The following is a 15,411-nucleotide window of genomic DNA, read 5'->3' on the forward strand; positions in this document are numbered from 1 at the left end:
TGATTCATTATCTCTCTCAACCCCATTCTCCTACCTTCTCACCGTAACTCTTGATGTCCTGACTAACCAAGAACCTATCAACCTTCAGTTTAAATATACCCAATGACTCGGCGTCCACAGCCGCCTGTGGTAATGAATTCCACAATTTCGTCACCCTCTGGCTAAAGAAATAGTGCCTCAGAGTGCTTTAACAGATAATGAAGGACTATTGTAAAATAGGAATTGCGGCTGCCACTCTATGCACAGCAAGATCCCACAATTGGCGCTGTGGAAAACAATCATCAGCGAAGCTAAACGGGCTATAATAAAGGGATGGTACAACACACTCAGCCACCACCACTACGCAGTATGTTTCCGGGACTAACATTTTATGGAAGAAACGGCACCTCTGACAAGGCAGCCGCACTTCAGTATAGCACCGACGTGCTGGCCTGGATCATACTCTGCCGCGGGTCATGGCTCATAATCTGACGCTACGGAATTATTTTGAAAATAAATAAATACATTCCCTGATGACAAATATTAGCCGACAGTCGATTGATGAGTAATTAATGCTTCTGAACTTTTTCGCAGCAGATCCGGCAGTGAAGGTCAGCCGCTCCGTAAAAGGGGAAGGGAGGGCGGGGCAGCCGATCGCTGAGCTCGCCCGACTCATTCATAAATTAACCAGTTACTGAAGAGTGTGGTCGGTTGAATGACACAATTTCGTTGCAAATGCTCCTCCCTCTCCTGCAGTCTGGAAAAAATATATAATATTTTAAGGCCACAGTCACACTTCCGATGGTCGTGTGGTTAAAGTGAATATTGCCTGGGTGACTTAGACGCCTTGTATTCAGCCGGGCTGCCCTTCCCTGACGCTCTTGTGCTGTGCCCTTGTGTGAGACGCTTTCTACATGGTATACGTACACGCCAGGACTCTTGATTAGAATAATGTCACTTTAATCTCACACGCATAAACCATGGCTACCAAAGAAGAGATGTACAGTAAAGTTGTGCCCCGAAAGAATCGCCAGAACCGGCCTATGACCGTCAAACATGGGTCAACTCTGGAGGTCTTTTTATCAATGGGATTCCCTAAAGCGAGGGCGTAAGTTGGACGAGTTTATATACATTTTATCTCTCTGCCTTTGTTTCGTATTTGCTCCGAGCTATTACTGTATCTCAATGGCGCTGTGTTTCTAAGTGTAATATTTTATTTCAGTCATAAACCTTTACTGAGGAGTTGTCACATGGCCTAGAGATTTAAACCCTGTTTAAAATGCAGGAAAATGCTTAAAACGCGAGGAGAAATGACAGTGTTACGTTTCGCGGTCGCTTCCCTCCACCCACCCGTTTTCGGGAGGGGGAAATGGTTTAAGTAGGCAACAGCTCCCCTCTCTACGGGCACAAAATTATGGCAATAAGAGGAAAGTATGGCCTTCAGACAGGAAGGTGGGAGTTTGTCCGGGGTAGTTTAGAGCGGTGGGAGTAGCTACGTTGCAATTTCGGTGGTGGGTCTCCTTGACCCTTGTGAGTGGTTTTGTAACGTTGGAGAAAGATTGTGTTACTGGAGCGCACTATCAATTTTATCTGCTTTTAGATTTGGGTGCGTCTATTTTACTGATTCTTCGCTTACCCACGCATTCCGTTTATTTTATTCAAGGCTATTTAAATGGAGTTAATTGTTTTTAATCAAGTAATATATGATTATGCCTTCTCTTCCCCGCCCCCAAACTGACACGTGAGTTTTATTCGCAATATAGCGAGCTGCATCTGCAATGTACAGGAATGCCGTGGCCAACGTAACACACTTTCTTTCCATCTCAAAAAAAACCAGCTTTTTAAAAAGGTGATTGCAGTAAAGCTTTATTCCCAGCTAACCAGGTATTTCTGATGCAATAACCTTGTTGAGTCTGTTTTATTTTCGTTTCACGGTAGGACGATGAACCCATAATTAGTCATATCAGTTACCAAAGTTAACAGTGCAAATTTTATTAAACAGTTTTATTTGAATTATTTGAATCCTACGTCATTTCTCTATCCCACACAAAACAAAACCTTTCATTCGTTCCCTGAGTACTGGCTTTCATAATGGCCTTGAGCATGGTGGACACTTTTGGTTGCCCACCTATAGGTCCACAACCAAAGTTTTAAAGGGGTTACTAAGCTGTTTCTTATTCTAGGGAAAGAGCGTGACTGACGGAGGCAGATTTAGGGTAACTAGCATAACTAGCAGATTGGTGGGAGCTGAGAGACATTTTCACACAAAAGGGATGATCAAATAAACTTGCATTTTTTTTTACAGTTGCCCCTCACAACCTGGGGGGGGGCATCCCAGAACAAAGTGGCCAGTGAAGTTTTTTTTTGAAGTGTAGTCCCTGATGTAATGTAGCAAAGGCAGTTGCTAATATTTACACAGCAAGCTCCCATAGACGGCCATGTGAAATGAGCTGGTGGGTTTTATCCTGTGATGGGTGAGGATTTAGTTGTAATTTTTGAAGGTGACTTGCCTATCTTGGAGCATAAGAGGCAAGCAATAAGAGGTTATTTGGGCCTTAGTATATGATTTCCCCATTCAGAAAGATCATGGCTGTAACACTTTCCTGCACTTACCACACACCCCTCAATTCTCCTAATAGCTGAAAAGGAAAATGTATAGCGGAGGAGTGAAGCACATAAGCACGACTAATAAAGTACTGTTTCAAAAAGCCAGTGTGTGGAGAATAGTCTGAAGAGTCTCCTATGCTGTAAAGTTTTCTGAAATCATTTTGTTTATTTTACGCAGTTCACCCAACATATTTGTCTGAGATTGCACTTTTCTTTCCATGTATGTTTATCATGAATAAACTGAACCCACCAATATGCATGAGGAGATATTAAAAACTTGCAACCATTTCACAACCTTGGGTTTTCACCTTTTGCTTTTTTTTAAATGGAAGGCATGTGCAGTGAGTAGTGGGAATGGTTTGTTACTTGGTATCAGCTCTTTCGACCTTTCAGATTTCTATATTATCACCAGAGGATTATCTCGATATTTGACTGTGTTTATATGTTATTATTTAGTGGATTGGCCTAACTACAACAGGAAACAAGAAGGCTCATTCCAAAAGAGTTTAGTAAGCCCCTGAAGTTGCAGATTCTGCTGGGTAGCATTCCCGCAGTTCAATTTTGCCTCATGGTTTGCCTGCATTTAATTCTTGCCTTTAATTCCCTGGCCACCACCTACGCCCCATGCCACTCAGCCTCCACTGCACAGAAAAGCTGGGCAGTGGTCTCTGCCAACCGTGGAAGATCACAGGGTACACGTGATCTTACTACCACAGGCATTAAAGCCCCAGCACAGTGCTCAGCAAGGGTATCACTGACCCTGCCACCATCTTTAAACCGCGACTTCACTTACAGTTGTCGAATGTTTTGTCCTTTTTGTTTTTGGAGGTAGTGCCAGGGAGCTCTCTGGGAACCTATGCAATATTTGTAAATGAAGCAGCATCATTTTACCAGGTCTAGTTAATAACACACTGCAGCTACTGGGATCTTGCTGTGCACAAATGGACATCCCATAGCAGGAACTCTATTTCAGAAATACTTCATGGGCTGAAAGGTGCTTTGGGACCTGAAGCGGGGAAATGTGCAACATAAATGTGAGTGCTGCCATTTACTGTCTGAGAGATGTGTATTAGGGTTAACTGGCTCAAAGCACTATCGAAAGAATTGCATTTAAAGTCAGTGCTGTCCTCCATTATAGTTAATGCATCTCTGGAAACTGCTCCCCGTGCCCTTCTGTCATGTACTACTGCATTCCAGCATCAAATGGCTCGGAATTCTGCTTCCCAAGTAACAGCTCAAGGTTATCAGGGTAAAATCTATAATTGTGCCCTGCTGGGTGCTTTCTGCAAATTGAGTAGTTTGCATTTCGTAGACCACATTTTTGTAGGCCTTTGAGATCCCAGTGGCATTGCAGTTTCTCTGAGAGTGCATTAATATTCTTAATACATGCTCTGGTAATGGAACTTTCTGGTAGCTGATTGCAGATTAGTTTCAACCAATGTACCTCAGCCTTGTTTAACTTGCAGTGTGAATGTCATCAAGCTCCAACAATGTCAAGTCCAAAACTACATATAGAAGAAGAAGAAAGCCCTTAACTCCGAGTGGAGTCATTGGGACGCCGTCAATGATGGCATTTTTTTTTTTAGCAGGTTTTCTTATTTTTAAATGGCTGAGTTGCTAGCTCAACGCAGCATGGATGAAAAGCGTGCAAGGGAGCCGGCTGGGTTTGAACTCGGGAGCCTTCGCTCCGAAGTCCAGCACTGATGCCACTACGCCACCAGCCGGCAAAGCTACATATTACCAACTCAAAATTAAAGGGCATAATTTTACAAACATTTGGTATCTGACGTTGAACTGGAGGATGTTGTGAATGCAGTGTAATCAACCAGTGAATGAGGAATGAGGCCAATTGTCCCAAGTTTTCTGTCATTTTTGTGGGACAATGGCTTTGAGCCAGAAATGGGAGAGGAATATTACATACATTTTTATTTAACTTCTTGGTTGCTCTGAATCCAAAAAATTGATGATGGTGATCCTCATTGTCTCCTGGTACAAAATAGTAATGAAGTGTTTTAAGTGGGATCTGGGAGGGGGTGCTGGAATAAGGAAAAAGGAATTTGATTGTACAGAGGTGCACAGATTCCTCTCTATAAGACCATCAGACATGGGGGCAGAATTAGGCTGACCCACCATTCCATCATGGTTGATTGATAATCCCTCTCAGCCCCATTCTCCTGTCTTCTCCCTGTGACTTTTGATGCTCTGACTAATCTCGAGTACCCAATGACTTGGCCTCCACAACCGTCAGTGGCAATGAATTCCACAGATTCGCCACCCTCTGGCTGAAGAAATTCCTCCTCATCTCTGTTCTAAAGCGACGTCCTTGTACTCTTAAGGCTGTGCCCTCTGGTCCACTACACATCCTCTCCATGTCGACTCTATCTAGCCCTTTAAATATTCAATAGGTTTCAATGAGATTCCCCCTTCCATTTATTCTTCTAAACTCCAGCAAGTACAGACCCAGAGCTGGCAAAGCCATTAACCCTGTCATTCCCTGTCTAGTCTAACATGTTTGGTTTATTTAATCAGAACTTCAAGCGAAGGGCATTGACCTTGGTGGGTGCCGAGGGTCTGAGGTGGGAAGCACTGTCAATCCAGCAGAATGATATGAATTCAAGAGTTTAAGAATGAAGTTGTAGGACAGTTAAATTCCTTTCCTTTCTGAAAACTGAGCAGTGATTGATTTAGTCACCTCAGATCACAGTGATTTAGTGCGGTGGATGCAGAGAAATTATTTCTGGGATGGGGACATCTGGAATAAGGTGCACATCATAAAAGTAAAGCTGATTCAGAAGGTCATTATTTTGCTGAAAACATAATGAATATCTCATTCTCTTCCTCAATAGTCTGTTCATTTTCTCTCAATAGAAGCTTATCGGAGTGAAGCTGATGTGTTTCAGCTCGCGAGGTACTTGGCTAACCGTGTTCTTCCTTCTTCCCTTGACCCCTGTGCTACCTCCAATTTCAGTTGTAACATTTACATACGAGCATTAGAAGTGGGCGCAGAGGCTAGCACTATGGCCCGTCGTGCTCCGCCATTCAATAAGATGGCTGATCTGGCTGTGCACTTGGGACTACCTACCTGCCATTTCTTCATAACCTTTAATTGCCCTTCCATCTAAAAATCTATCTAACTGTTCAAAGTTCAAAGTAAATACTATATATTTCACCATGTACTTCTGAGGTTCATCTTATTCTGGGCATTCACAGTAAGTACAAGAAACACAATAGAATCAATGAAAGACCACACCCAACAGGATCAATGTGCAAAAGACAAGCTGTGCACATAAATACAAAAGAAAAAAAGGAAATAATGATAAATAAGTGTTAAATATCAAGAACATGAGATGAAGAGTCCTTGAAAGTGAGTCTGTGGACTGTGGAAACAGTTCAGTAATGGGGCAGTGAAGATTTCCCTCTGGTTCAAGAGCCTGATGGTTGAGGGATAACAACTGTTTCTGAACCTGGTGGTGTGAGTTCTGAGGCTCCTGTACCTCTTTTTCTGATGGCGGGAGCAAGAAGTGAGCGTGTCCTGGGTAGTGGAGGTCTCTGATGGTGGATGCTGCTTCCTAAATTTCTTAACTGTGCCTTAATTATGACTTGGGCAAAAATCTGTGTCTTAAAAATCTGTCTTAAAATTGTATTTGTCTTCAAAAATGTATCTTTCTCTTGCCTGTCTTTTCCCCATAACTTTTAATTACCCCGCTATGCAAAAATCTATTTAACTGTCTTAATTGTCTTGTACAAATATGTAACTGTTTTAAAATCGATCTGGCGCAGAAATCAGTGCCTTGCCTATCTTTTCCCTATCACCCTGTGCATTAAGTAGATATAATGAGGTAGCCTTCACTGCTTCCACAGGCAGAGAATTCTACCAGTTTGCTCTCTCTTGGCTAGGCAGTTTCTCCTTTTTTTAATATATATTTGATGTTTCTGGTTAACATCAGACAGGCCTTCCTTTATTTCTGACCTCCGAACCTTTCCTTTTAGAAATGTTTCTGCTCCACAATTCTTATTTATTTTTTATAATCTTGTGTTTGTTACCAGCCTTGTTTAGTTCTTGTCTATCCACTGCTGTGAATACATTACCCATTTTATTCCCAACATTTTGCAATCCACATTTGCTTCTACTGTTGAATCTCTCCACCCATCCCTATTTGTCACCACGATTCCAAAATCTACAAGCTGTTAAAATTTAGTTTGTTTTTGAAATACCCCCACGTTATCGCATCTGGTCGGCACAGACCTTGTGAGCTGAAGGGCTTTTTCCTGTGCCTTATTGTTTTATGTTCTATCACTTTATTTTGTATTAACATACATTTTTAAAAAAAAACATTCCCAGCTCATAAAGTATTGTTTCACAGAGAGAGAGCCTTAAAATGCAATTGAATTACTTTGAATGCTGATTTCTGTAAGGGGCACTGTTGGGACAGGAGGTGTCTGTTTATGTCAAATTTTGTTAAGTTGTAGTTATAAGTGAGAAAAGGTGGTGCACAGTGGGACAGCTGGCTGGGGCGGCCCCTGGACAGGGGATATCCTGTTTCCAAGGTTCTGACATCAGAGCCTTTCTGCACTTCCCAGTTTCAAAACAACAGCTTTTAAAATATTATTTGAAACAAAAAAAATTTGAAACTGAGCCTGCCTAATGTCCCATCTCATTGACGTCTGAAATTCTCATCCATGCCTTTCCTATCCTGTGCATTTCATGTGGCAATCCAAAATTCAGCTGCCCAAACCAGAATCAGGTTTATTATCACTGGCGTACTTCATGAAAATGTGTTGTTTTGAGCAGTGGTAGTGCAGTGTAAGACGTAAAGATCACTATCGGTTACAAAAGAGGAATGGTGAGGTAGTGTTATGGACTGTTCAGGGATCTGATGGCAGAGGGGAAGAATCTGTTCCTGAAACATTGAGCGTGGGACTTCAGGCTTCTGTACCTCCTCCCTGATGGTGGTTCTGAGAAGACGACATGTCCCAGGTGGTGAGGCTCCTTCATGATGGATGCCACCTTCTTGGCACTGCCTTTTAAAGATGCCTGTGATGGAGCTGGCTGGGTATTTGACCCTCTACGGCCTCTTGTGATCCAGTGCTTTGGCAGCCCTGTACCAGTCACAATGCTCTGCACTGTACAGCTGTAGAAATTTGCAAGGATCTTGGCTGCTGGTGTACCACCTTCATGGTTGCATCAATATGGTGGGCCCAGGATAGGTCCTGAGAGATGCTGACACCTGGGAATTTGAAGCTGGTCGCCCTTTCCACTGCTGAAACTTCAGTGAGGACTGCTGTGTGTTCTCCAGACTGAAGTCCACAATCAATTCCTTGGTCTTGCACTGTGTCCGTTTCACCCATCATCTCTGTGCTAATTGGTTCTACGATTAGCATTGCCTCTTTTTAAATTCCCATCATGTCAAGGCTCTCAACTTAGTTCTCTATTGCTCTCTTCCTCACTGCCAGTCACTGCACCAGCACTGGCAGTGTCCTCCATGGCCCATGCTCTGGAATTTTCTTCTGAAACCTTTTTACCTATTGTTCCCTCTTTAAACTGTTTTCTTTGTGGCCGAATTTGCAGGTGATATGAAGTTAGGTGGAGGGGCAGGTAGTTCTGAGGAAGTAGAGAGGCTACAGAAGGACTTAAACAGATTAGGTGAATGGGCAAAGAAGCGGCAGATGGGAAGTAATGTTGGGAAGTGTATGGTCATGCATGTAGGGCGAAGAAATGAAAGCACAGACTATTTTCTAAACGGGGAGAAAATTTGAAAATCTGAGGTGCGAAGGGATTGGGGAGTCCATGTGCAAGATTCCCTAAAGGTTAGCTTGCAGGTTGAGTCAGTGGTGAGAAAGGTAAATGCAATTTTACATTCATTTCAAGAAGACTAGAATATAAAAGCAAGGATGTAATGGTGAGACTTTATAAGGCACTGGTGAGGCCTCACTTGGAGTATTGTGAGCTGTTTTGGGCCCCTAATCCAAGAAAGGATGTGCTGACATTGGAGCGGGTTCAAAGGCGGTTCACAAACATGATTCCAGGATTGAAAGGCTTATCACATGATGAGTGTTCGATGGCTCTGGGCCTGTACTCACTAGTATTCAGAAGAATGAGGGAGGGATCTCATTAAGACTTGTGGAATGTTGAAAGGCCTTGATAGAGTGGATGTGGAGAGGATGCTTTCTATGGTGAGGAAGTCAAAGATCAGAGGATACAGCCTCAGAATAGAGGGATGTCCTTTTAGAACAGATGAGGTTGAATTTCTTTAAGCAGAGATTGGTGAATCTGTAGAATTCATTGCCACAGACAGCTGTGGAGACTAAGTCATGGGGTGTATATATAAGGCAGAGGATGATAGATTCTTTATTGGTTAAGGCATGAAGGGATACGGGGGGAAGGCAGGAGATTGGGGCTGAGCGGGAAATGGATCAACCTTGATGAAAAATGGCAGAGTAGATTCGATGGGCCAAATGGCTGAATTCTGCTCCTATGTCTTATGGGCTTAAGATGCAGCTGAGGACTGACACATTTGGTCATTTGTGCTTAAAATATATTCATGAAAATCCAAAACTGTTGATGTTGGAAATCTGAAATTTAAAAACAGAAAATGCAGGAAACACTCAGGTCAGGCAGCGTTTGTGAAAAGAGCAACATTTAATGTTTCAGGGCTGGTCCTAAAACAATAAATGTTTCCCTTACCACAGATTCTGTCTGACCTGCTGGGTGTTCCTTGAGTTTTCTGTTAAAATCTGTATACGTGGCTGTCTGATATTTGATTACCACATTCATAAAAACTGGAATGGCTTTCTTTATTAAAGACACAATATGATAATGCTTTACTGGTGAGACTGAAGTACAATGATTTTTCAATTGACTGTTGCACTTGTTTTTAAATTAAATTATTATTGATATAATTATGACATAATTGCCTTTAGTAGAATAGGGAAGAATGTGGCAAGGATATAGGTGAGCATTAAACAGGCAGCTATTTAATACCTGCTGGGTAATAGACTACATTATCTGCTGTGTTTTTATTCTACATATTCTGGAGGCAAATGGTGACCATGGTGACACCATTTGCCTCCAGGATAGATAGAATGAAAAATGAAAATGAAAAGCCTCTAATGAGCAGTATTTGGATGTATGCATCTTTTGGACTTGTTGCGTTCAAACTGATGGTTCACAATTGCATTAAGAAAGTGGTCTTATATTAAAATGTAACAGATTTCAAGCCCTATACAATGGCCTTGCCTCTATTTCAGTAACCTTTGCCAATCCTACATCTTGTATGTTTTTGCTCCTCTGATGCTGCTCATAGTGCATGCCCTGTCACTCCATTGCTGACAATTATACTGTTGTCTCAAAATTCAAAGTGAATTTGTTATCCAAGTAGGTATATGTCACCATTTACTACTTTAAGATTCATTTTCTTTCAGGCATTCACAGTAGAACAGAGAACTAGAATAGAATCAGTGAAAACCTATTGACAAACAATCAATGTGCAAAAGACGACAAACTGTGCAAATAAAAAGAAGTAAATTATACTGAGAGCATGAGTTGTGGAGTCCTTAAGAGTGAGTCTGTAGGTTGTGGAGTCAGTTCAGTGTTGAGGTGAATGAAGTTATTCCCTCTGCTTCTGACAGTTGAGAGCGAATGACTGTTCCTTAATCTGGTGGTGTGGGACCCAAGGTTCCTGTACCTCTTTCCCGATGGCAGCAGTGAGAAGAGAGCATGGCCTGGGTGGTGGTGCGGCCCTTGATGTTGGTTGTTGCTGCTTTCCTGCAACAGCACTCCTTGTAGATGTGCTCAATGGTGGGGAGGGCTTTACCTGTGACGACTGGGCTATATCCACTACATTTTGTAGGCTTTTCCATTCTTGGGCATTGGTGTTTCCATACCAGGCCATGATACGACCATTCAGGATGCTGTCCACTGTGCATCTGTAGAAGATTATCAAATTATGCTGAATCTGCACAAACGTGTATTTTTTTTTTTGGAAAAGTAGATGCGTTGTCATGCCTTCTTTGTGGTGGTACTTGCACTCTGGAACCAGCTCAGTCAATAAATTAGTGAGCAGCTGTGTAGATCGAAGTCAGAATCAAAATGGCTCCCCACCAGAATTGTCTTTAAATTAGTAGCTGCATTTTCACTGTTGATAAGACTGGTGTGTTGGCAGAACTTCCTGAAAGTCCTGGATCACCTTGTATCCCTCAAAGAAGGGTGAGGTTGTAAAAAGGAAACATCGGTGATGTTGCTCTGCAATCACCTTCACTCTCTGGCTTGCTTAACAAGCGTCACTGCCCACTGGAGGGGTCCCATCTTTCATACTCACTGCTCGAGTGGATGTGAAGGAATGCTTGGTACAGTTTTAAAGAAAGGCTGAGGTGTTATCCCGGGTGTCCAGCCATCATTTAGTCCCTGTTCTCCACAACTAAAAGGTGATGCTCTGGATTTCTGTTGGTGGGATCTTGGTGCGTGCAAGTTCACTGCTGCATTTTGCATGGTGCTTGTGTTTCTAATGTATGGTATTGCTTGTAAGGCAGTTTGAGATGAATTGTGAAACGTGTTAGAGCAATGCAGTGGAACGGAATCTTTCCCACATTGCAACAGTAACTTAAACAGCTACTTCACTAACCTTCATGGGTGCCCTGTGGTTTCCCAAGGCACTACATAAATGCAAGCCTATCTTTAATTTTGCTGATTTAAAAATGATGCAGTGAAAATGTGTTTTGTCAAAACTTGTTGCGCTCTGTGTACATACTTGGGTTTCTTGAAACGTGTTGGCTCAGTTTCTGTGCACGTAACAATGAGAGGGGAACGGAAATGTATACACAGCAGTGAGACAGACTAACACAAGAACTAAACAAATCTAAAATTCTGAATGGTAGCTGAAAGAGAAACTTGAATATATTCCTCAACTATCATTCAGTCCATTGCCTAAATGTAATTTAATCCTGAAGTTTTCCATAAAGCAAAGACAATGAAAACAAAAAGATTTAATAAGAAAATAAAGTACTGCTGTCTACACTCATTGGACACTTTATTAGGTACAGAAGTGGAAGCTGGTATGCTCTTTTGCTGCTGTAACCCATTCACTTAAGGTTCGATGTGTTGTGCATTCAGAGATGCCCTTTTGCACACCACTGTTGTGACACGCGATTATTTGGGTAACTGTCAGCTTGAACCAGTCTGGCCATTCTCCTCTGACCTCCCTCATTGACGAGGCATTTTTGCTCGCAGAGCTGCCACTCACTGGATGTTTTTGTGTTTTTCACACCATTCTCTGTAAATTCGAGACTGTTGTGCATGAAGACCCCAGGAGATCAGTTTCTGAGATATTCAAACCCTCCCGTCTGGCACAAAAAATTATTCCACGGTCTAAGTCACTTGGGTCTCATTCTGATATTTGGTCTGAACAACAACTGAACCTCTTGACCACGTTGATATGCTTTTGTGCATTGAGTTTCTGCCACATGATTGGCTGATTAGATATTTGCATTAACAAGCAGATATACCTAATAATGTAGTCACTGAGTGTATATGGAGTTTGTATGCTCTTCCAATGACTGTATGGATGCTCCAGTTTTCTCCCATGTTCCAAAGATTTACCTGTAGTTTAATTGACGACTATTAATATCTCATGATGGGAGTGGCAGTAGAATCAGTTGATTGGCCAATGAGGGAATAAGTTGCGGAGGTACAGGGAAAGAGGCCAGAACAGACGACTTGTGTTGAGAGCCAGAATGGATTGGTAAGTTGAATAACTTTGTAAAGTGTCATAACAAGTTAAGCAAATACATTATTCTCTTGTTACTTGAATATTTCTGAATATTAACATTATTCAAATTTGGAGGTTTGGAAGAGAAGGTAACTTTCTTTGTTACACTATATATCACTGCAAGAAGCTGGAGTGATAAAATGGGGTTTTGTATTGGAGAAAGTACAGCAATTTTAATTCTTAGAAATTTCACTTTATAAGTTGAAGCAAGTGAAGTGTCCAGATACTATAGATGGGGTTGCCAAATGTCAATTCCTAGAGCATTTGCGAATTAAAAGTTGATTTCCAGGATTCTCGGAGTGAAAGCTGGTAGAAGGGGTAACAGGACCATATGGCTGACACCTGATCAAGTCAAATGAACCTGCTTTCCAGTTGACAGTGTTCATCATTTTCCAGTTCTGTGACATGGGGAGAAATCTGTTTGCTTCATCCCCAGTATCCTTCCCCTCTCTTCAGCTCCCAGGTGATGGAGTCCATGTATTATTCAGGCAACAAGATTTATGCCAAGGTTTACCATCTGTTTGGTGTTATGGATTATCACTTGGAGATAGTCTGAGGCATTTATATTTATTTCAGTGTCACCACATCCTCCTGACAAAGTAGAAGGCCACCTGTCCCAATATCTCTTCTTTTGGCCTGAATTCCATTCATTGTTACGTGTAGGACCTTGAGACAGTTTATTATGTCAAGAGTGCTGCAGGATTTGTTTTTGGGCAATCCCCATAGGAAGGTAAATGTTTGTTTTTGTGGACCTTTGGCGAGGGATTTGACTTTATGACATTTCCTTTAATGGAATACACTACCAGAATATATTATCCAGCCATACATTTGAAATGCGATCACTTGGGAGTGGACTACTGGCTGCCGGGGAAGAGTTTGTTTGTTTGTTCAGAGATATTGTGGAAAAGCCAGGAGGATGTTTTCAGAGTTTATGTTTTAAAACGTTAATCCTGATATGAATACACATGAGTTGATGCCAAGCTATCTTTGGTTCTTTTGGATTTTGTCTGGTGGAAAACCTGACATTTAAAATGTGTTCTCAGCTGGTTACCTTTCTCTGTTTTTGCTCCCACCCAACTATCTTGCTAGTTCAGGATAGACATGGCTGAACCAACTTCCTTGAAATCTATTGAGCTGTTTTCAGGCTCAGAGTTGTGCATCCTGTTTGTATATTGTGTATCAGATTTCCCCATCCATTCCCCTCCCTGGTTCTGAATTTCTGTGGGCCTGCTGTGAGAAAATGGCCAGGAGCTTGAAAACAGAACAAAAGCCAATGCTGACTTCCTACCTCCTTCAAAATCTTAAATAGCAATACTCTTGTCGTGTTTAGAAGCTCTGGCTTTCCCTGCCTCCATCGGGTTTAAGTTGCCTCGATGAATGTGGGGATAAAGATAATTGTTTAAATTTTAAAATATTTTAAAAGTTTATTACAGGCAATTAGTGTGGATCCCTTCAAAGATTCTGAGGGGAAATAACATTATTTGTCATAACACATGCACACAATACTGGAGGAATTTGGCAGTTTAGGCAGCATCTATGGAAATGAATAATCGACTTTTTGGCCCAGGACCCTCCCACCCATCTGGCTTCACCAATCACTTCCTAGCTGGTCCCTCTTTCCTTCCCTCCACCTTTTTATTCTGGTGTCTTCCCCCTTCTTTTCCAGTCCTGATGAAGGGTCTGGGCCTGAAGTTTTGATTACCTATTCATTTTCATAGATGCTGCCTGACCTGCGGAGTTCTTCCAGCATTTTGTGTTACTTTGGATTTCTAGCATCTACAGATTTTCTCATGCTTTGTTGTAAGCAACTTGGAATGGTTGAATTTCAATTCATCAAGGTTAACATGATAAAGTTTGAGGGTTTTTTTTACACTTTGAGGCCTCAGAGCAGAGACCTCTGTGTTCTTGAATTTTGTCCTTGGAGGAAAATAATCAAGAACTTCATGAACATTCATGACTAATTGGGTACTTCTGAAGGGCTGTCATTGTTTGAGCACAGAATTCCCATAAACTGATATGCATGAGGCCAGCTGCCATAGTGGTAAAAGTAACCAGGCAGTCAGTTCTGGTGATGCACATGGAGTGATGAGTGATGTCTCAACTCTAGAGAGAACCTCCTTGCTCTTTAATCAATTTGTGCAGAATGTTCTGTCTGACAACGGCTGGCTTGAGGGTATATGGACACAGTCATCAATTCTTATGGGTGGTCCGTTTATGCCAGTATCTGAATTGTTGGCTCTGCTTGGTGCAACAGTTTGTCTTCTGCTGTTTGAAACCAAATCAAGAGCTGTACTTTCACTGAAGAGGAGGAAGTCATCTCTTATTCCAAAAACTTGAATAGTTCTCGTCTTTGTGCTGGAAATTCGGATTCAGATGCTTACTCATGAGGGGTGTGTTGCTGGAATAAGTGAATAGCTAATAGTTTGACAATACCTGTCAAAACTCATCCCTCAATAGTGCTGGTTCCAATAACCCATTAAGGCTGGTCTTCAGACTATAGTACCATGCACAATGATGCCTGATAATATAGAAATTTCATCAAATATTCACGAGGAAGTTGTAAATACCAAGGTTAGATGTCCTGTGTTTTAAAACTTTTCCATGGCCTTGAAGCATTGAGATGTCAGCCAGGTACTTCTGAGTCAAGTATGGAAGAGAAATTTATGGGATGGAATTAAAATGAAGGTCTGTTTCGGTTTAACTTGTAATTTTTTTTTGAAATTAGCATTGGATGGGGATTAAATTTTCAAGGACTAATTTATTAGGGTAGTTTTCTTTCCTTTTGAATATAGCGCAATGAATAACTAGAATGAGTTCCATGTTGAGTTGTGGTATTTCAGGGGCTTCAGATGCTGCTGGTTTGAAGACTTGTAAGGAAAGTAGAGCTACTAGGACTTGATGTGATTCCTCCTTGATATACGCTCAATTAAAATGCAAGTTTGCAAGACAAAATGGTGTTGGTATGGAAGGTGGTAATGGCATGTTTTCTCATTATTCCCCTTTTTGTTTTGTCTCTATTTTGAACTCGCATTGTTAAGATTAGATACCAGTGAAGAATGTT

General features: G+C 41.7%; 1 protein-coding gene across 2 annotated transcripts in view; it reads left to right on the forward strand.

The window, feature by feature from the left end:
- The first annotated feature begins 691 nt into the window (after positions 1–691).
- The window catches only part of LOC140184919 (ubiquitin-associated and SH3 domain-containing protein B-like), a 160,255-nt gene continuing 145,535 nt past the window's right edge, over positions 692–15,411 (forward strand). For both annotated transcript variants that reach the window (XM_072238119.1, XM_072238120.1), the window contains exon 1: positions 692–1,087. In XM_072238119.1, the coding sequence (XP_072094220.1) occupies positions 960–1,087 (128 nt within the window). In that variant the 5' untranslated portion in view covers positions 692–959. The remainder of the gene's footprint in view (positions 1,088–15,411) is intronic.

This window comes from Mobula birostris, chromosome 20 (genome assembly GCF_030028105.1).
Source record: "Mobula birostris isolate sMobBir1 chromosome 20, sMobBir1.hap1, whole genome shotgun sequence".
NCBI lineage: Eukaryota > Metazoa > Chordata > Chondrichthyes > Myliobatiformes > Myliobatidae > Mobula > Mobula birostris.